This window comes from Gorilla gorilla, chromosome 5 (assembly GCF_029281585.2).
Source record: "Gorilla gorilla gorilla isolate KB3781 chromosome 5, NHGRI_mGorGor1-v2.1_pri, whole genome shotgun sequence".
In the NCBI taxonomy this organism is placed as follows: Eukaryota; Metazoa; Chordata; class Mammalia; order Primates; family Hominidae; genus Gorilla; species Gorilla gorilla.
Genome location: NC_073229.2, coordinates 46,690,168 through 46,712,888, shown reverse-complemented (window position 1 = coordinate 46,712,888; position 22,721 = coordinate 46,690,168). Strand labels below are relative to the sequence as shown.

Genomic DNA, 22,721 nt, shown 5'->3' with positions numbered 1-22,721 from the left:
TTGGGTGGGAGGCACATACCCAGTGATGGAATTGCTAGGTTGAATGGTAATTCTATTTTCAGTTCTTTGAGAAATTCCCAAACTACTTTCCATAGTGGCTGAACTAATCTACATTCCCACCAGCAGTGTAAAAGTGTTCCATTTTCTCTGCAGCCTCATCAATATCTGTCATTATTTTACTTTTTAGTAATAGCCATTCAGACTAGTGCAAGATGGTATCTCATTGTGGTTTTGAGTGGCATTTCTCTAATGATTAGTGTTTGAGCATTTTTTATATGTTTGTTAGCTGCTTTTATGTCTTCTTTTGAGAATTGTCCATTCATGTTCTTTGCCCATTCTTTAATGGGGTTATTTGTTTTTCTCTTGTTGATTTGTTTAGGTTCCTTATAGATTCTGGATATTAGTCGTCAGATGCATAGTTTGCAAATATTTTTTCCCATTCTGTAAGATGTCTGTTTATTCTGTTGATAGGTACTTTTGCTGTGCAGAAGCTCTTTGGTTTAATTAGGTCCCATTTGTCAATTTTTTGTGTGTTGCAATTGCTTTTGAGGACTTGGTCATAAGTTCTTTGCCAAGGCCAATGTCCAAAAGGGCATTTCTGAGTTTTTTCCCAAGATTTTTATAGTTTGGGGCTTTACATTTAAGTCTTTAATCTTTCTTGAATTAATTTTTGTAATATGGTGCTTGGTAAGGGTTAAGTTTCATCCTTCTGAATATAGTTAGCCAATTTTCCTAGGACCATTTATGGAATAGGGAGTCCTTTCTGCATTACTTATTTTTGTCGACTTTGTTCAAGATCAGTTGGTTGTAGGTATGCTGCTTTATTTCTGGGTTCTTTATTCTGTTCCATTGGTCTAGGTGCCTATTTTTGTGCCAGTACCTTGCTGTTTTGATTACTGTAGACTTGTAGTATAGTTTGAAGTCCGGTAATGTGATGCCTCCAGTTTTGCTCTTTTTGCTTGGGATTGTTATGGCTATTTGGGCTCTTTTTTGGTTCCGTGTAATTTTAGAATCATTTTTTCTAGTTCTGTGTAAAATGACATTGGTAATTTAATAGGAATAGTGTTGAATCTGTAGATTGTTTTAGACGGTAAAATTTAGACATTTTGTTTATGTTGTTGATTCTTCCAATCCATGAGCATGGAAGGTTTTTCCATTTGTTTGTGTCATCTATGATTTCTTTCAGCAGTGCTTTGTAGTTCTTTTTGTGGAGATATTTCACTTCCTTGGTTAGAAGTATTCCTAGATTGTGTGTGTGTGTGTGTGTGTGTGTGTGTGTATGTGTGTGTGTGTGTGTGTGTATTTTAAAGGGAATTACATTCTTGATTTGGCTCTCAGCTTGAACATTATTGGTGTATAGAAATGCTATTGATTTTTTACATTGATTTTGTATCTTCAAACTTGACTTAAGTTGTTTTATCAGGTCTAGAAGCCTTTTGGCAGAGTCTTTGGGGTTTTCTAGTCATAGAATCATAGCATAATTTGACTCCTCTTTTCCTATCTGGATGCTTTTTATTTCTCTCTCTTGCCTGATTTATTTGGCTAGGATTTTCAGTACTATGTTGAATAAGAGTAGTGTCAGAATTCTTGTCTTATTGCAGTTCTTAAAGGGAATGCTTCCAGCTTTTACCTATTCGGTATGATGTTGGCTGTGGGACTGAAATAAATGGCTTTTATTATTTTGAAGTATGTTCTTTGGATACCTAGTTTATTGAGGGTTTTAACATGAAGAGGTGTTGGATTTTATCAGAAGATTTTTCTGCAACTATTGAGAGAATCATACGGTTTGGGGAAAATAAGGCTTAAAATATTTGATTTCATAAGTTCACGAGAAGGTTAAATAGGTAGATTGTTTTGGTTTTGTATTTTTCCCCAAAATATACCAAAAATATTTTCCGATATTTCAAAAAATATCATTTACAATATTTCAGATATTTTGGTAAAATATATGGTCCACCAAAAAAAAATCAAACAGAGCCAAGTTTTGTGGCACACACCAGTAATCCCAGTGACTGGAAAGATTGAAATGGGAGGATTGCTTGAGCCCAAGAGTTTGAGGCCAAAATGAGCCATGATCACACCACTATACTTCAGCCTGGGTGACAGAGTGAGACCCAAAAGCCAAAAGCCAAAAAAAAAAAAAGTCAAAAAATAGAAGTGTAAAGGATAACATAAAAGTCTCAGAAATCTCTTTCTTCTGGGAACATACTCTTTATCCAGGCTATTTGATGATCAATATCATTAAACACGGATCTCCATCACCACATAAATGAGTTAGCATTATATTTCTTGAATATATCACCCTAGATAACCTTGACTGAATGGGATATTTAATATACACATCAGATATTGTTCTAACTGCTTTATAGTCAACAAACAATTATTGATCCCTGTTACATGCTAGACCCCCTTCCAGGCACCAAACAGCCACTGGAAGCTAATATAGCATCATCAAGGAATGCTGAGTGCAGCATTATCACAGGGCTATCAGGTCCTGACCAATTAGTCTACGGAAATATTGGAAGACAATGTCCGTAAAATTGCATAGTAAGAAATCAGCATCTACACGGAACACTATTCCTAAAGAGAGAATGTTTCTATTTGGTGGGATGTTATATAAAAAAAGAAAGAAATAAAAAAAAAACAATGAACAAATAAAACACTATATATAATTTGGTTGATGAGCTTGTTTTCACAAATAAAAGCAAGCTCCATTAAGTCAGGGACTTTACTGTTTTGTCTATTTAGTTGTTTGCTATATTTCTATTGCTAATCAAATTTGTTGAATTCATTCATTCAGTTACGTGGCAAAAAAGGGGGATCAGATCCATATTCGTTTGGATCTTAGGTTTTAATTGTGGGGAGATACATTTTAAAAAAACAAAATTTAGAGTGATAAGTGCTACGAAAAACACATGGAAATGTGATAGAGATTAGCTGGGGAGGAGGGATTTTAATTTAGATTAAGTAGTCAAGGAAGATCTCGTTGAATAGATTATATCTGAAAAACGATTACAAACAAGGAGTTCAATTTGGGGACAGAATCTGCCAGGCCAATGAAATTCAATGCAAAGACACTTTAACACCTGCAACCCTGGAATGACAAAGGCATGAGACGAATGGGAGAAGGAGGGAGGGATGAAAAGGAGCCAGGCAAGGTGCATCTGGTAGTTCTTGGTAAGGAGTCTGAATTTTATCGTTAAGTGCATAGGAAGTCTAGAAAGATTTCCAATTGGCAAATGGAAATACTTGATTTGTGGTTTTGGTTTTCTTGGGTTTTGTTTTTTGTTTTTTCGAGACAGAGTCTCGCTCTGTCGCCCAGGCTGGAGTGCAATGGTGCGATCTCGGCTCACCGCAACCTCTGTCTCCCGGGTTCAAGCGATTCTCCTGTCTCAGCCTCCAGAGTAGCTGGGATTACAGGCATGGGCCACCATACCCGGCTAATTTTGTATTGTTGTATTGTTAATTTTGTATTGTTAGACGGGGTTTCTCCATGTTTATCAGGCTGGTCTCGAACTCCTGACCTCAGGTGATCTGCCCGCCTCGGCCTCCCAAAGTGCTGGGATTACAGGCGTGAGCCACCGCGCCCGGCCAACGTGTGGTTTTTTTAAAGAACGCTTTTGGCCGCCATATGGAGAATAGATTGAAAGGGGAATGAATTAAAGCAGAGAAACAAGATAGTAATCCATTGGGTAATCCAGGAAAAATAGGGTGGCCCAGTTTGTTAGTCATTCTGGAAATGGAGAGAAGTCGAGCTTGGAATCGTTCAGATTTTCAAGATGAGGGCAGGCTAGTAATTAAGGGTAACTCCTTAATTACTGGTTTCTGACCAGAAATAGGTACATGCTTATATCATTTACTACAATGAGGAAGACTGGAATGAGAGCAGATTCAGTGCAATCAAGAGATCTATTTTAGCTATGTTTAGACTCATAATTTTGTGCATGAAATTAGCCAGTTGGAACTACCTATTCCATGCTCAATGTAGAAGACTGGAAATAGACACTTGAAAGCCATCAATATGTAGATGGGATTTAAATCCTTAAAACTCTAAGATTCTATCTAGGGACACAGTATAAACAGAAAAGAATTGAGCCTTTGGCAAGGGCAGAGGAATCTCAGGACACTGTATTTCTAAAATTTCTACATATGCCAGCCAATACAGTTACTCTGATATGCGGCCAGTTGTGGAAGCACTGCTAATAACTTCACTTTAAATGGTTTCCATAAGTTAAGGGCTAAAGTAAGCAAGGGAAAAAATTGTTAAATAAAAAGGAAACAGGAAAACATGTCTTGATTTATTCAAAGGGGTATGGAAAGGTCTTATATTAAAGTTTAAGGCAAGGGCATCTGCTTTACAAGCTGGGTATATCCATTTTTTGATAACAAATGAAAACGTATTTAAAAATTAATTCAAAAATCCAAAGGATTTCTCTATAATTTCTCCAGAGTAATAAACCCATGGATTTTAATCACAGAATAAGGAGCAAGGTACTAGAAAAGTCACTGTGTAGGAATGTATTTAAACCAGAAACACGGGTGGGCATGACAATTTATATACATTTTTGTTTTTCAAATGAAAATTGAATATTTGCTATGGTTGAATTGAAATTGTGAAATTCAATTATAACTTTAAAGTGGTTTTTAAAAGAAAAAGGAGAACTGTAGAAAATTTGACTAAAGGGGAAGAGAAAAATACATAAGTGAAACTGAGATCTCCAGTCAAAGTGAACAGTTTCAAGTATTCAGATGTTTAGAATCTTGATAGACAAAAATGTACCATTAGCAGATGTTATGTTTCTTTTTATCATCATTATTATAGCATTTATAAAGAATATATACACATACATATGTATATACTATGTATATAGTATATATATTTCATATATGTGTGTATTATATATAAAATCCTAAAGGAGGTGCTTATAAGGAGAGTATTTTCCAGATGTTTTATCAAATATCAGCATAAACTTTCCCCAAATATTTCTGCAGCACACAGACACCCTGAACTGATTGAAATTGTAATAGTTAATACTTATTTGGATGCTGTGTGCCAACCAGTACTGTAGTATTTACATATGTTAAACTTATTGAATCCTTACATTTGCCCTTTAAATTATGTATTATACTATCCCCTATTATAGATAAGAAATCGGAGGCAATGAAGGTTAAGTAATTTTCCCAAGTTCACACATCTGATAACTGTAGCCACCAGGATTTCAGCCCAGAAAGTCTGGCTCCACAATCTATGCATCTAACCATTACACTATACTATATCTCAAGTGTAAAATATATTGATTATTATCGTACAGAAGCAGATAGTTAAAATTATTTTATTGATCAGTAATGTCATCCACATTTGAACATGTATCATGAGGCAGCCAATTCGTGCTTATGTATTTTATTAAAACCAATTATTACTGATATGTAATTTTAATTTAAGGAAGCTGTTAAAACCTATGATTATAAGCCAACTCACAAAAATTTTCATAGTATATACTTACTCTAGAATTTAATGTGTAAATAGTGACCTCTGAGACAACAACAAAACTAATTGTCATAGACACTGAAGTATTTGAATCATCCCTCATGGTCACCAAAACAACTGAGCAAAAATGTAAATCTTATGATCCTGGTCCTACTGTTTAGAGCTTTGGGGATTAAACATCTCTTTCAAATACAACTGTTTTGACCATGGGTATCAGAGATAACCACTAGAGTTACCTCATTTAAATGATATGTGCTCAGAGCAAGTTTAGTTCCACAATCAATATTTGTGCTTTGAATGGTAAGATTTTTCTGTAGCTAAGTATAATTGTAGTGTTGGAAATCTACATTATTTAAATTTTATATTATAATACATTCACAACCAAAAAAATATGAAAATACATTTTCTTATTTCTTTGTCCTATAGTTTTCCTTCATATTAAGTAACTTTTACATCTACTAAACCTGCCCTAGTGAAATATTAGGGTATGGTCTAATTCTAGGATGGCATTTTCTATGACACTGTACTCTAGTAAAGTTAATTGGATGCAGTCCCAATGGTTTAGATAATCTTTTTGATTATCTGAGTCTTCAGGTAATACTGGGAAATTTTGTTCAATTCTGATTCTGAATTATCCAGTTGCTTTTCCTAATGTTTCTCTATGGTCAAGACCTACTTGCAGGTTGATTTAAACTCAGAACAAGAAGTAAGAATTTGTGACAGGTTTCATCCTCTTACTTGAAGTCATATATTCGAGAAGGAGGAGTCCTGTTGAGAATCTCTACCCTAACACACTTTGGGAAAAGCAGAATTCACCATGGCACTGCAGGGAAATCATGAGAAATTTACAGCCCTGGAGAAAAAAATGCTTAACCGAGATCTGTTTTCCATAGTGTGGATTCTACAAAAGTCGAGAAGTAGAATGGCAAAGGAACTCTCTCTGGATCACAGTAATGTTCATCCTTAATCTCTTGGAGAAACAGTATGCCTGGATTGGTAAAACAATTTGTAGAAAGTAGAAGAAAAAGAACTTAGATCTGTATGGGCTGGTTTTATTTCAGAAGTCTGAGAATAAATATTGATCCAGCAGAAACAAAAGCGAGAAAGATAGATTAAATTGAAAATGAAGAATTCAGATACTTGTTTTTAATTTTGTTTTGTTTTGTTTTTTAATGCCATTTGTGAAACTTGTCAGCAAAATATTTTATTCTTGAAGGTTGTGGAGCCATAAAGGACTCAGATTTTATGTATCCATTTCTAAATCTCATACTGTGCATGAAAATTTATTTGAAGATTTTTCTATGTCACTTTTTAATAGGCAGAAGGAGGATTTTTATTCTTTCCTGAGTTAATCTTTATGGACTGTAGTAATAATGAAATAGTTAAGAAATTAACAGCATAATATTGATCTTAATTTTAAAAGAATTTTCAGGTTTTTATATAATTTTAACTGAAGCCCTATTTTATTCAGAAGTTAGGCACAATTATACACATCAACGAGTCTGTTAAAATAAATAAGCATTAATTATTCATGCCCCTGCTCAGACATTATGGAACTTTAATGGGGTGTGACACCTTGAAATATCTTTCAGAGAATTATTTTTCTTTCTATCCAATTTGATTAATGGCAAAACTCAGAATCAAATCATAATTTTTGAAAAGCTAATGCTAAAGAAATCACAAAATGATTTTCTCAAAACGGCTATTTCAACCACTATCTCTGGTTAGTCTCACAAATGTATCCACTTTTGAATCATGGCCACAGCTGGAAGTAATTTCTTAATAACATTCAAAAAAACATATTTGAAATGGCATAACAAACAAAAAAAGCACAACTTTTTGTACTACATCTATATAAAGAGAGAGAAGAAGCACCAGTTTGATATTTATCTGGGTTTTGTTTGTTTTTGAGACAGGATCTTGCTCCAGCACCCAGGGTGGAGTGCAGTGGTGCAATCATAGCTCACCGCAACCTCGAACTCCTGGGCTCAAGTGATCCTCCCGCCTCAGCCTCCCGAGTAGCTGGGACTATAGGAGTACGCCACCACACCTGGCTAATGGCTGTTATTTTTTAACCAAATGTTTTATTTTAGCTTTTTGACCACTTTATTGAAGTATGACTGACATACAAAAGCAGTACACATTTAATGTATACAACTTGATGAGTTTGAAGGTGAGTATATACCTGTGAAACCATCAACACAATCTATCCCATATATACATCCATCACCTCCAACAGTTTCCTCCCACCTTCTTTATTGTGTTTGTGTATGTGTGTGCGTGTGATGAGAACACTTAACATAAGATCTACCCTCCTAGCAAAATTTTAAGTATACAATATAGTATTTCTTAAATGTAGTGTAAAGTGGCTGACAAGTTTTAAGGAGATGGATGACATGATTTCATCAAATGTTGTAACAATGCAAAGGCATAAGACTGGATGCAAAGACTGGATGCAAGGACTGGATGCAAGACTATTGCCAGAATCCAGAAAAGAAATCATAGTGATTTGAATTAGGGTTGTGGTGGTAGGGATTTTTTAAAGTGATAGGATAATTAGCATATATATTTGCATCCAAATTTACCAGTTTTGGTGATACGGCATTAAGAATGAGAGAGACAAAGCGTCCAAGGGTAAACACCAGATGTCCTACATAACAAACTAGGAGATCAAAGGTGCTTAGTCACTAAGATATGAAAAAAGAAGAACAATCTTTCCTCACTCTTTTTTAAGGTTTATTTTTAATTAAGCAACAATTGTATATGTTTATGGGGTGTAATATAATGTTTTAATATATGTTTATAATGTGTAATGATTAAATCAGGCTAATTAACAAACCCATCACCTAACATACTTATTTTTTGTGGTGAAAACACTTAAAATCTACTCTTAGTAATTCTGAAATAAACAATGCATTATTGTTTATTGTAGTCACCATTCTGTGAGATCACTAAAACTGGTTCCTTTTTTCTAACTGAAACTTAGTACCCTTGATCAACATCTCCCCTTTTCCCATCCATCTCCTGCCCCCACTCTCTACCTCTATGAGTTCAACTTTTTTGGATTCCATATATAAATGAAATCATGCAATACTTGTCTTTCAGCTTACTTCAGTTAGCATGATGTCCCCAGGTTCATCCTCCAGGTTATCACATCTTTTCCTCATCCTACCATTAGCCCAGTACTTAAATTTTATAGGTGAATTTACTGATCAAATAAAAGAATATGTTCATTTTATCAAGCTAACTAGCTTATAAAGAATCATAGGGTCATTTTAGAACCAGCATCTATTTCAAACTTTCAAATCTACACGTTAGATAATTCAGACCTCAAGTTTAAAAGTGAACTCCCCATGGTCACCTGGATTTTTTTTAAAAAATCTAATATTAAACTCATTGCCATAAAAGAATCTATGACAAATAGCAGATTTCTTGGCTGTAATTTTTACTTTTATCCATTAAATTTTTTCAATTAGTAACATAAATTATCTCTCTTTGTTTAGTTCTATATTTTATCAAATTATTTAGATAGTTCATGTTGACAAATTGTTTCTTCCTCTTTTCCTTTTCTTCTTCCTCTCCCTCCTCCTTCTCCTCCTCTACCTCTTCTTCCTTCTTCTTCCTTCTCCTTATCCTTGTATCATCATCTACCTCCTCCTCCTCCTTTTCTCACTCTAGGATTTAGACATTGAAGGACTATGGACCAAAGCAATTATAGTTCTTTACATGGTTTTATTCTGCTTGGCTTCTCTGACCATCCAAAAATGGAGATGATCCTGTCAGGAGTTGTCGCCATCTTCTACTTAATTACATTGGTGGGTAACACAGCCATCATTCTTGCATCTCTCCTGGATTCCCAGCTTCATACACCAATGTACTTTTTCCTCAGAAATTTATCTTTCCTAGATCTATGTTTCACAACCAGCATCATCCCTCAGATGCTGGTCAACTTGTGGGGACCTGATAAGACCATCAGCTATGTGGGTTGTATCATCCAACTCTATGTTTACATGTGGTTGGGCTCAGTTGAGTGCCTTCTCCTGGCTGTTATGTCGTATGATCGTTTTACAGCTATATGTAAGCCCTTGCATTATTTTGTAGTCATGAACCCACATCTATGTCTAAAGATGATTATCGTGATCTGGAGTATTAGTTTGGCCAATTCTGTAGTATTATGTACACTCACTCTGAATTTGCCCACATGTGGAAACAACCTTCTGGATCATTTCTTGTGTGAGTTGCCAGCTCTGGTCAAGATAGCTTGTGTAGACACCACAACAGTTGAAATGTCTGTTTTCGCTTTAGGCATTATAATTGTCCTCACACCTCTCATCCTTATTCTTATATCCTATGGCTACATTGCCAAAGCTGTGCTGAGAATGAAGTCAAAAGCAAGCCAGCGAAAAGCAATGAATACCTGTGGATCTCATCTTACTGTAGTGTCTATATTCTATGGAACTATTATCTACATGTACCTGCAACCAGGTAACAGGGCTTCCAAAGACCAGGGCAAGTTCCTCACCCTCTTTTACACCGTCATCACTCCAAGTCTCAACCCGCTCATTTACACCTTAAGAAATAAGGACATGAAGGATGCCCTGAAGAAACTGATGAGATTTCACCACAAATCTACAAAAATAAAGAAGAATTGCAAGTCATAGATAAAGACTAGAGTGAATAAGGCAATTAAATATGTTTTCTAATTTTCTTTAATTTTTACAAACGCAAGTAATTCCTAGGTCATGGAGATCAATAAATTATTATATACAAACATTTTGTAGATGCAAACAAAATTACAACCATTCTACTTAGCTCCTTTATGTCCCTGATCATTGGTATATCATCAGAGAAAATAGATCATTAGAAATTTTATTTTTGCTTGAAATATAACACAAATGGGATGTAAACATAAATTTGAATGCATTTAATTTATTCTAAAACTACATAGAAACTGTTTTGGTTATCTAGTTTTGTATTTTCAATGTTAATCCTTGCCTCTTCCAAAGTATAGACCTGAGCAAATGGTTTCATATACATTATGGTGTGTATATTAAATAATATACAAATAATGTTCATTCTATTGGAGCTTGAGAAAAAATATACATATACACAATAATGATTTTGTACACCCAATCTTTTGTAATGCCACCCAAATATTTATTTGTGTTTGATGCAAACAGTGCAGTTTATGAGACAATTGTCATAAGCCCCATTTAAAACAATTCACTCTTTTTTCAATGAAATTTCAAATCGATATCTTGAGTAAAGGGTCTCTGCTATTTAAGTCTATTACTACTCTATCGTAATATAAAGCCACATATTAAAGGGTTTTAAAGGTAATGACACAGTCTTATCAATTTCTCTTTCATTCGTTAAATGTTTATTCCATGATTGTCTCAACTTAATGGAAAGATAATATGACTAGTTTGAAACCAGTTAGGCTTTTGACATACATCTGTGGAACTGGCGGATTTACGTGAATTTTTAGAAATGTGGTAATGTTTATATGTAGTGGAATTGCATAACAGAATAAATCTTTTTATTTCTATTTATCATAATACAATATTTAGCTTTTATGGGACAATGTGATTACTTTTTAATTAAACTTTTATTTTTGCCACGATCTGATACCTTTCTCTAAAAGTGCCCATTATTTAATAATAGTAGTCAATCTAGATAGATCTAGAAAGACACACTGCTAGAATCTAAAAATATATATTTTCTCTTCCATCATGTCATCTTTAATGATGAGCAGCCCACCACCAGCATTTTGAGTTGTCCCTTTCTTTGGTGTACCACTGGTTTTCACAATGTGGATGATATGTTACAGTAAGATCAGTAGAGATGGTAATTATGCCTTTCTTTTGTGAAGGAGGAGAAGGGATCTTTGAAAGTGAAGGCTGGAAAGAGAATCTGTCTAACTCCTCAACCTGGCATTTCCTCAAGAAAATGTTAGCGAAGAAAACAAAGGAACAAGGAGGATCTGGAAGTTATTTCCTTAAAACTAACTTTATAACCCTACAAAAGTCTCTGCATCCCAGAGTGTGCCCCCCCGTTGAAGCCCATTGTCTTAAGACTATGGTTCTCTTAACAAGCCATACAAATCTCTATGAAGGTTAGAATTGCATTGTTTTGTAAATATTATTTATAGAACTGATAAGCCTCTAGCCAATGTAATTATAAGTTTCTTGAAAGCATAATTTTTGTATAGTTCTTTCTCGATTCACCATCATATAATAGGGTTCCATGACTCTTAGTAGGCATTGAATATTTTTAACGATTTGGATGAATTTTTCAGTGTTCATGCAAATGTTTGTAAACAGAGCAAAAATCATCTTGTTATCATTTTTAACTAAAAAAAAAACATAAATATGAGCTAAGCAGAATATCCCAAGCCTTCAAAAACATGTCCTAGAAAATTTCAGAAATGTCTTACCTTGACCTGCATCATAATGATGCTTAATTACTGTTGTGGAGCACCAGTCTCAAAGGGCTTAACAATATCCAGAAACTAAGTCAGCTCTCTTAGATTTTATACCCATCACATTTATCTTTTTCTAAGGTTAGCCCTTGGCCAGGGCGGGAAAATGTTTCTGCCACTCACAAAACACCCAGTAAAAAGGTAATTTTCAAAACCACATATGCCTAGTGTCGGAAAAATGCAATATAATACAATCTAGTTTATTGCCTATTTTCCTTTCATATGGACATCTCCAGATTCTTCCACAAGTTCAACTCTGATTGGTACCAATTAACCACAACATGGTAGATGTTGACTAGTTCAGACAAGGAAATTCATAATGATTTATGATTAAAGATAAAAGCAACCCTTCTAACTGAGTCAACCATCATAACTCGAGGAGTGGTGGACTAAGAAAATCATAGTAGAAAATGGACACAATGACTCCCCTCAGTGCAAGTAAATAGCTAATTCTTTCAATATTTCTCTTCTTTAGAAGACTATAATCTAAAAAATACATTATTCAAATTCAGAGAATCATGAATATCTAGAGAAAATGAAATGCCATTTTTACTGTAACTGTTTATATTCATAACAATTATTAATTTTCTCTCACTTCTTAAACAAAAACTTATCATAAATGGATTCAAGCAGAAGATGCTATGATACTCAATTGTCATATAGTGATGAATTTTGAAGTACAGGAACCTCTAGAGGTCAAATATGTATATATGCACTTATTATCCAATTCTAATCCCATTATTTTAATTGATGTGTTTGGGTATCTTTGCAAGTACATACATTTACCTACTTTACAATGAATATTTATATCTTAAATAAATTTACTGACATGTATTATTGAAGTATGTTGCATAAAAATGATATGGCATATCAAATTTTCAAACATGCTGTAAAAATTAAGCTAATTATTAATTGGTAACATTTTTCAAGCAATACCTGGGTATAGATGCTGATAATTTATAAGTCTAAATATGTACCCAACTTACTGAAGTACATTGATTCATTTTATCACTTTTATAGATACCAGTTCATCCAGGTCTCTGGCATTTCTGATATTGTTTTTTGTATTAATACATAAGTTAATTTTTTTTTTGAGATGGAGTCTGTCTCTGTCGCCCAGGCTGGAGTGCAGTGGCACAATCTCGGCTCACTGCAACCTCCACCTCCCGGGTTCATGCCATCCTCCTGCCTCAGCCTCCCGAGTAGCTGGGACTACAGGCGTGTGCCACCACATCCGGCTAACTTTTGTATTTTTAGTAGAGACGGGGTTTCACCATATTGGCCAGGCTGGTCTCAAACTCCTGACCTCAGGTAATCCACCGACCTCGGTCTCCCAAAGTGCTGGGATTTACAGGCGTGAGCCACCGTGCCCAGCCTGCATAAGTTAAATTTTAAAATTCTTTCTACTTTCTGAAGAAATTCTGATACTCTCCATTGTATTTCTGAAAATTATTTTCTATGGGAGAAGGATTCTATTATTTTTGAGGATTTTTGTTTAAAATACTGCTCCTGATAAATTTTTAACCTCCTCTCACAGTTGAGTCCCTGTGGCCACTGTCCTTACCAATTTCTACTGTACAAAACAGCTTCTTCTCCACTTAAAGACTATTTCTTGTCCTCTTGCCAGTGAACCAAGCCTATTTTCTTTTATTCTCTAAAGTACCACTAACAAGTGGGGAATGCAGTTAGTGGGATTTTCATAAAGAACTGGGAATAATAAAGGAGGATTATACTGCAGGATAAAAAGGAAAACATTGCCTAATGAATATTTGACTTCTTAAAATTCCTTAGCAATCCCTACCACAGAGCTTTGCTCTCTGGATGTCTGCTTTTTTAGTCCCCCTTGCTCCATGTTTTGGAAGATCTTATTTACTTTCGGTCCCAACTTCTATTCCAATCTGTCTTTGTCTCTGACATACGACCTCCAATTCTTTCAATTGTAGTGTCTGTGAAGGAATAATGTCACTATCACTTAGAGAGAAATATTTGTCTGGCTCTATCTTCTATAAACACTAGAATAAGGGGTAAAGATACACTCACCTTGCATTAGAAAATAGAATTTGTTGTTTTAAGTAAAAGAACACCTTTTCTTCTGCTGCTGCTGCTCCATTCCTCAGAACACAGATGCAATTAAAACAATTCCAATCTTCTATTTTTCCCCATTACATCCCTTAACTAAAGAGTATACAATTTTGATCCATGTGATTATAAGGAGCACATATTTGGTATTATTACTAAGAAGCTTTCTGTATTAATAATGCATATTTTTAGCTCACACTTTTACAATTTAATTTATACAAACCTTTCTACAATTCAGTGATTTCTCTTCATATTGATGTCTTGAATAGAACTGACCAAGTTTATGTTTCAATGAATAAAATTTTGAAATTGAAAAATAATGCACTTTTTGAAACTATCTAGGTGGAGAAGTAACATGAAAAGGATTTTTTAAAAAGAAGCTACTTCTATGTCCTGAAAACCTGGAGTAATATTTAATGTAGAGTAATTGTGTAGAAAATTTTCTAGTACCAATAAGTACGCATTTCTGAATATGTGGGTCCATTCCCAGCACTGGAGCAATTCCAGTACCTGTTTTCACTATTTGTACTCCCAAATTCCAAATCACTGTGTAGAAATTAATTCTACTAGGTAATTAACTCCAGGTCAATTTATTCTCTTTAAAATTAGTTGGATGGAAATGTTCCTTGGTAGTTCTTTTTATTTATGTTTTCTTACCAATCTCATTATTCTTCATAGACAAGTTTCTTCAGAGAAACACTTTGTCATGGTAACTGTAGTATACTTTAAAACACTTTGTCAGGCTATTGATATAAGTGCATTTATTCATTCAAATATTACATTCTATGGGCCGGGCACGGTGGCTCACGCCTGTAAACCCAGCTCTTTGGGAGGCCGAGGCAGTGGATCACGAGGTCAGGAGATCGAGACCATCCCAGCTAACATGATGAAACCCCGTCTCTACTAAAAATACAAAAAATTAGCTGGGCGTGGTGGCGGGCACCTGTAGTCCCAGCTACTCGGGAGGCTGAGGCAGGAGAATGGCGTGAACCCGGGAGGCAGGACTTGCAGTGAGCCCAGTGAGCCAAGATCATGCCACTGCACTCCAGCCTGGGAGACAGCGAGACTCCGTCTCAAAAAAAAAAAAAAAAAATATATATATATATATATATAACATTTTATGGACATGAGTGGCTCTTATCAGTAAATGTACACTATTAGATGGGGAGGTCAACTAGCATTTAGCCAGAAAGGCTGCCCTCCAAGGCAGCTACCACAGGCCGTTCAGTTATCTACCTCTTGGTCAACATCTGATGCCTAGCCAACTCACATAATAATTGAGGTTTAAATCAGTTATCATCCTGAAATTAGTGGTACCAAATATATGAGGGTCATCTAACATATTTTAGAAACATTCCCTATTCTTCTATGAAGGGCATAAGAACCTAGCAAGATGTGTAGCCTAAACTTTAGGGGTAGTGCCCAAGACTTGTTCCCTAAATGGGCCTGTGTCCTACCATGGATAAGTTCCACTTTCTCAATGCTGACATGAAAGTAAAACCCTACCTCTGTTGTCTTATCTTCTTCAAATACACCTTTCTACAAGGTACTTTGGAGTATTTTAAAGGGCAGAGAGCTGAGGATTTATTAAATTTACAGAGCACATGACATAAACTGTCTTATGCTAATGTCTGGCTAACTAATCTCTATATTCATGGCAGAATTTGATCAGAGTCATTTTCATCATAACTGGGACATAGGATTGTGGTGGTAAATGCTAACCATATGCCCACTTCACCTTTTTCAGCCACTATGATTAACTACCAAAAATGACCCTGTTGCTGAGCATGACCAAATTGGGTTAGGCTAGTTCAAAACACACTCTATTTTTCTCATTAGACACTATTCATTACTTCTTAATTTCTTGCACCTTGCTTTTAGTCCCTCTGAACTAAAATGCTTAAGAGCAAATATCAACTAGAGTTTCTACTCTGTTGTTTTACATTAGCTGAAAAATACAGGTATATCCCCCAAAAAATAAGAAGAAAGAAAACTATCACTATTTTAAGATAACAGAATCCACTCCATTTTTAACACAAAAAAATTATGCTATTAGAAATCCCTATAGACTCTGTGAAAAAGAAATATACAAAATAAATATTTAAAATCTTCTGCACAGCAAAAGAAACTACCAACAGATTAAACAGACAACCTACAAAATAGGAGAAAATATTTGCAAATTAAGCATCCAACAAAGGTCTAATATCCAGAATCTATAAGAAATTTAAACAAATCAACAAGCAAAAGCAACCCCATTTAAAAATGAGCAAAGACATGAACCAACACTTCACAAAAGAAGACATACACATGTCCAACAAGCATATGAAAACATGCTCAGTATCACTAATCGTTAGGGAAATGCAAATCAAAACCACAGTGAAATACCATCTCACACCAGTCAGAATGGACATTATTAAAAAGTCAAAAAATAACAGATGTTAGTGAGGTTGCAGAGAAAATGGAATACTTACACACAGCTGGTGGGAATTTCAATTAGTTTAGCCACTGTGGAAAACAGTTTAGAGATTTCTCAAAGAACTCAGAACTACCATTTGACCTAACAATCCCATTACTGGGTATATACCCAAAGAAATAAAAATTGTTCTACCAAAAAGACACATTCACTCGCATGTTCATCACAGCACTATTCACAGTAGCAAAGACATAGAATCAATCTAGATGCCCATCAGTGGTGGATTGGATAAAGAAAATGTGACATATATACACCACAGAATACTATGCAACCATAAAAAGAATGAAATCATGTCCCTTGCAACAGCATGGATGGCAGCTGGAGGCCATTATCCTAAGTGAATTAATGCAAAAACAGAAAACCAAATACCACATGTTCTCACTTATAAGTATGAGCTAAACATTGAGTATACACAGACACAAAGAGGGGAACAACAGACACCTGGGCCTACCTGAGGGTGGCAGAAGGAAGGAGGGTAAGGGTTGAAAAACTACTTATTGGGTACTATGCTCACTATCTGGGTGACAAAATGATTTGAACACCAAACCTCAGCAACACACAATTTACTCAAGTAACAAACCTGCATATGTACCCCTAAACCTAAAATAAAAGTTAAAAAAGAAAAAAAAATTAATTTAAAAAATACATATATAGCTCTCCTAACAACAAGCAATGAGCAATTAAATAAAATATCAATAAAGATGAACTTAACATATGTTGAACATTTTTAAAGTATTATTAATCTTTACCAAGAAAAAGGGAAAAACAAATAAAATGAGACATGCCACATTCTTCAAAAAATAACTTTTAAATATAAATTTAAATGCAGACATTTCAAATAATTGTCTGCATTGTGTTTGGATTGTAACAAATTTATTTCAAGATTTATTTGGTCAAATTACAACTTAGAAGAGTCAAGCCATTTTCATAAACGAATAATAAGCAAGGATTTGCTCTGGCCAGCATTGAAATACTATCAAATATTACTAAGGGTTTGATTTGGGGTCAAGAGCAGTGGCTCCTGCCTGTAATCCCAACACTTTGGGAGGCCTAGGCAGGAGGATAGCTTGAACTCAGGAGTTGGAGACCAGCCTGGGCAACAGAGTGAGACCCCTGTCTCCACAAAAAACAAACAAATAGCCGGGCGTGGTGGCCTGTGCCTGTAGTCCCCACTACTCGGGAGGCTGTAGTGGGAGGATTACGTGAGCCTGGGAGGCCGAGGCTGCAGTGAACAGAGATTGTGCCACTGCACTCCAGTCCGGGTGACAGAGTGAGGCTCTGTCTCAAAAAAGAAAAAGAGTTTGATTTGCAGATGATTGAAACAACATTGTCTCAAAACAGACCCTAGTGTGTTTTACATTAGAATAGTAAATATGAAAAGAATGACATTACAAATTAGTGTGTGATGAAGGCCTATTTGTTGACCAGCATGAGAAAACTGATGAAAGATCTAGAAATAAAATTTGTCAGTAAAAACAATACCTAAAAAACATACATTATTATAAATTTTAAATTTTTTTAAAACTGTAGAGAGTTCCAGCAGAGATCCCAGGCCTGAAGCAGCGGCGAACCTGTCTTCCCCACCCCACCTCGGTGACCTGGTGGCCGCCGGGACACAGCACCTTTGGATGGCCGCGGGTGTGCCGGGCGGGAAGAACCACGCAGAGGCTGCTAGGGTGCAGGGCCCGCGAAGGCGGAGCTAGGGAGTTGCCTGGCCTCCTCTTTAGGCCACGGCGCCGCACAGATCCGGTCCTCGGGGGACCTCTCTGTCCCAATTGGGCGAGACCTACCTGGTCCTGATGACAACAGACAACAGCCTTAACGGCCGGAAGGTCAGCGAAGTCCCGGATGAGGACGGGTGGAATGGTAGCGACCATGGGGCAGTTGGCCTTCCTTCTACCAGACGTTGATGTGGGAAAAGAGAAATGGAGTAACAGGACACATTTAGCGATCTGGAGATTCCCATCACGCTTTGGGAGGATGTACCGGCGTTTATAGGAGACCTGCGTGTATAATGTGAGAAAGCTGCTCTCAGCTTCCCCCAAAACTTTTACAAGGAAACATTTGCCACATCTAGCCTTTCCAGATGTATAGAGGTTACCGACCTATGATAGAGTTAGAAAATCACACATGGAATTTTTTAAATTCCATATTACAGAGTAGGTAATCAGTATGTAATTGTATCTGTGGATTACAAAATCTGGAGATTATATTCTGAGAATCTATTTTTGCCAACACAATAAGAGCCATATATTACAAGCCCACAGCTAATATCATAATGATAAAAAGTTGAAAGCTTTCCCTCTAAGATCCAGAACAAGACAAAGATGCCCACGCTCACCACTTCTGTTCAACATAGTATTGAATGTCCTAGCCAGAGCAGTTAGGCAAGAAAAAGAAAAAAAGGCATACAAATTGGAAATGAAGAAGTGAAACTGTCTCTTCTGATGACATGATCCTTTATTTGGAAAACCCTAAGAACTCCAACAACAAAAAAAGCTATTCAAATAAACAAATTCAGTAAAGTTACAGGTAACAAAATCAATATACAAAAATCAGTAGTGTTTCTATACACTAACAATCATCTGAGAAGAAATTAAGTAAACAATCATAATAAAAAATAAATTAATTAAAATAACTAGGTGCAAATTTAACCGAGGAGGTGAAAGATTTGTACACTTGAAAACTATAAAACACTGATATTTAAAATTACAAAAGGCACAAAAATTGAAAAATACCTCATGTTCATGGATTGGGAAAATTAGTATTTTTAAAATACCTATACTACCCCAAATAAAGATTCAATGCAATCTCTATCCAAGTACCAATGTCATTTTGTAGAGAAATAGAAAAAACGATTCTAAAATTTGTATGGATCCACAAAAATCCATAGCCAAAGTAACCTTGAATCAAAAAACAAACAAACAAAAAAAAACGGGAGGCATCATAATACCTGACTTCAAAATCTACTGTGAACCTATAGTAATCAAAACAGCAGGATACTGGCATAAAAACAGACACAAAAACCAATGGAACAAAATAGCGTAAAAATCAATCCATACATTTACAATCAATTGATTTTCAACAAAGGTGCCAAGAACACACAATGGGGACAGGGCAGTCTCTTCAATAAACGGTGTTGAAAAACTGAATATCCACATGTTGAACGAAATTACATGCATACCTCAAACCATATACAAAAATCAACTCAAAATGCATTAAAGACTTAAACATAAGACTATTAAACTACTAAAAGAAATCATAGAAATGCTCCATGACATTGATCTGGTCAATGATTTTTTGGATATGACCCCAAAAGCACAGTCAACAAAAGCAAATATAAATAAATGAGATTATATCAAATTAAAGAGCTCCTGTACAGTCAGGGAAACAAATAAAATAATGAAAAGACAACCTATGGAGTGGGAGAAAATATTTGCAAATGATGTATCTAATAAGGGGCTAATATCTAAAATATATAAGAAGCTCAAACAAGAAAACATAATTCTATTTTAAAATGGAGCTGGCTGTGTTGGTTCACACCTCTAATCTCAGCATTTTGGGAGGCCAAGATGGGTGGATCACTTGAGGTCAAGAGTTCGAGACCAGCCTGGCCAACATGGTGAAAACCCGTCTCTACTAAAAATAGAAAAATTAGCTAGGCATGGTGGTACGTGCCTCTAGTCTCAGCTACTCAGGAGGCTGAGGCACAAGAATCACTTGAACCTGGGAGGTGGAGGCTGCAGTGAGCCGAGATTGTGTCACTGCACTCCAGCCTGGGAGACAGAGAGAGACTCCATCTCAAAAATAAAAATAAAAAATAAAATAAAATAATTTAAAATTTTTTAAAATGAAAATAAAAATGGGCAAAAGACCCAAATACACATTTCTCAAAAGAAGACCTACAAATGGCCAACAGGTATATGAAAAATGCTCAACATCACTAATCAATGGGGAGATGTAAATTAAATGCACAGTGAGATATCACTTCATACTCTTAGAATGGCTATTGTCATAAAAAGCAAAGATAACAGCTTCGTGAGAATGTAGGGAAAAAAAGGAACCCTTGCACACTGTTAGTGGGAATGTACATTAATACAGCCACTATATAAAACAGTGTGGAGGTTACTCCAAAAATTAAAAATAGAACTACCATATGATCCAGCCATCCCACCACTGGGTATATATCCAAGGAATTGAAATCAGTATGTTAAAGAGATGTCTGCACTCCCATGTTTATGGCAGCATTATTCACAATAGCAAAGATATGGAATCAAACTTTGTGTTCATCAATGAATGAATAAATCAAGAAAATGTGGTGTACTATTCACTCGTAACAAAAAAAGGAAACCCTGTCATTTCCAACAACATGGATGAACCTAGAAGCTATGATGTTAAGTTAAATGAGCCAGTTACAGAAAGGCAAATACTACATGATCTCATTTAAATGAGGATCTGAAAAACTTAAACTCATAGAAGCAGAGAGTGGAATGGTAATTACCAGAAGCTGGGGATGGTGGTAAGTTTCCAGACCATAAATTGAGGGATAAGCTCCAGAGTGTTCATACTATTTTTAATTTGCTGAAAATAGAACGATGATAATAATTCATAAACCTAGAATTATGATTATCCCATAAATTTTTTAAAACTATTTTGTCCTATAGACACAACACCTACATAACTTAATTTATCCAATTTTGATCTTACCAATTGAATAAACCAAATTTCAAGTAAATGTGTTCATTTTTATATAGTTTACATCATATATTCATTTTTCAATGTAAATTTAATATAATATAAAATTAATCTCCAAATTTTTAAATTTAAAAACTTAAAAAGAAAAAGAAAAGATGAAACCCAACGTCTTTTTTTTTTTTGAGACAAGAGTTTCGCTCGTTCCACAGGCCGGAGTGCAATGGCGCAATCTCGGCTGACCGCAACCTTCGTCTCCCAGGTTCAAGTGATTCTCCTGCCTCAGCCTCCTGAGTAGCTGGGATTACAGGCATGCACCACCATGCCCGGCTAATTTTTTGTTTTTAGTAGAGACGGGGTTTCTCCACATTGGTCAGGCTGGTCTTGAACTCCTGACCTCAGGTGATCCACCCGCTTTGGCCTCCCAAAGTGCTGGGATTACAGGCATGAACCACTGTGCCTGGCCGAAACCTAATGTGTAAAGAGAACTTTTCATGAAATTATTATTTGGATATGCCTCTGACCACAGTCATAGCTTTACTTAATCACCTCTGTGGGGCATCAGTCCCCAAGGTCTAAACCATATCAACATAGGTAGCCTTTAGAGCTGTAAATAAATACTTCCCTGCTACATGTTAATGATTCTTGGAATATACATTGACCAACACAGTGTTCTCCTTGTTTAATTAGGCAAAAATCTAGCTGTAAATATGAATAACAAGAGTATACATTAAAAAGACATCAAATAGCCAACCGAAAATGTATTTAACCAAACCTAATTAGTAAGGATTTTCACCAGTCCCACATCTAGTTTACTTCCAATATCCACATTAAATAGAGACTTCTATTAAATCTTATTTCAGCTGTTGCATTTAAGTGTGAATGGCACCGTAGTGTCAGTATGACCAGTGGTTAATCCAATTCTTCAGGGCATTAGTAACTCACCCAACAAGAATTTTTTTCTAATTTATTAATTAAATGAAGAAACGTCATAATGGGAACATGGGTATGTTTGGACTACATGAGAACATGACAGCTGTGAATTCTTCCTTCATGAAAATATATTCTAATCTTTTCAGCTTCTGGTAAGCATTCTCTGCTATCTCTAACAGAGGATGACTCCAGGTAGAAAACAGATCCTAGATAGCATAAGACTCAGTCTAACATGAAAGCAAAAATGTGAAAGGTATGTGAGATATAAATAACACTAACATTTTGAGGATTAAATATAAATTTAATCCTCAGGAGTGAAGATTAAACTTCAACAAGAGCAGTTAGTGGATTTTGAAGTTACTGAATGCTCTCTATGCACCAAGCATCATGCTAAATATTTAGCATAGCATGTAATCCTCCTCATAGCCATCCTACAAAGCAGGTGCTATTAGAATAGCTATTTTACAGATAAGGAATCCGAGGCTAAAGAAGTTAATTAGCCTGCTCAAGTCCACAGAGTAAGGAAATGGCTGAGATCAATTGTAACAAAAATCACAGGCGGTCTGAACCAGTCT

At 35.5% G+C, this 22,721-nt stretch overlaps 2 protein-coding genes across 5 annotated transcripts in view; one reads left to right on the top strand and one right to left on the bottom strand.

Moving 5' to 3' along the window:
* Positions 1-18,300, bottom strand: part of LOC129534113 (uncharacterized) — a 40,404-nt gene extending 22,104 nt beyond the window's left edge. The window contains exons 1-2 of one of the 4 annotated variants that reach the window (XM_055389857.2): positions 18,144-18,300; positions 13,771-13,915 (exon numbers count right to left, since the gene is read on the bottom strand). The gene's annotated coding sequence lies outside the window, so the exon portion shown is untranslated. Of the gene's footprint in view, positions 1-9,963; positions 10,097-13,770; positions 13,916-18,143 lie in introns of those variants that run through there. The other 3 variants (XM_055389858.2, XM_055389856.2, XM_055389855.1) reach the window with 3 other exon arrangements.
* On the top strand, positions 9,187-10,149 carry OR2W1 (olfactory receptor family 2 subfamily W member 1). The gene has a single exon (XM_004043521.1). It carries the CDS (start codon positions 9,187-9,189, stop codon positions 10,147-10,149), a length of 963 nt encoding a protein of 320 aa, XP_004043569.1.
* Positions 18,301-22,721: the final 4,421 nt, after the last annotated feature.

Bases quoted from the DNA above. Each gene is read 5' to 3' on its own strand.
- OR2W1 (XM_004043521.1), top strand. From the start codon at position 9,187: ATGGACCAAAGCAATTATAGTTCTTTACATGGTTTTATTCTGCTTGGC.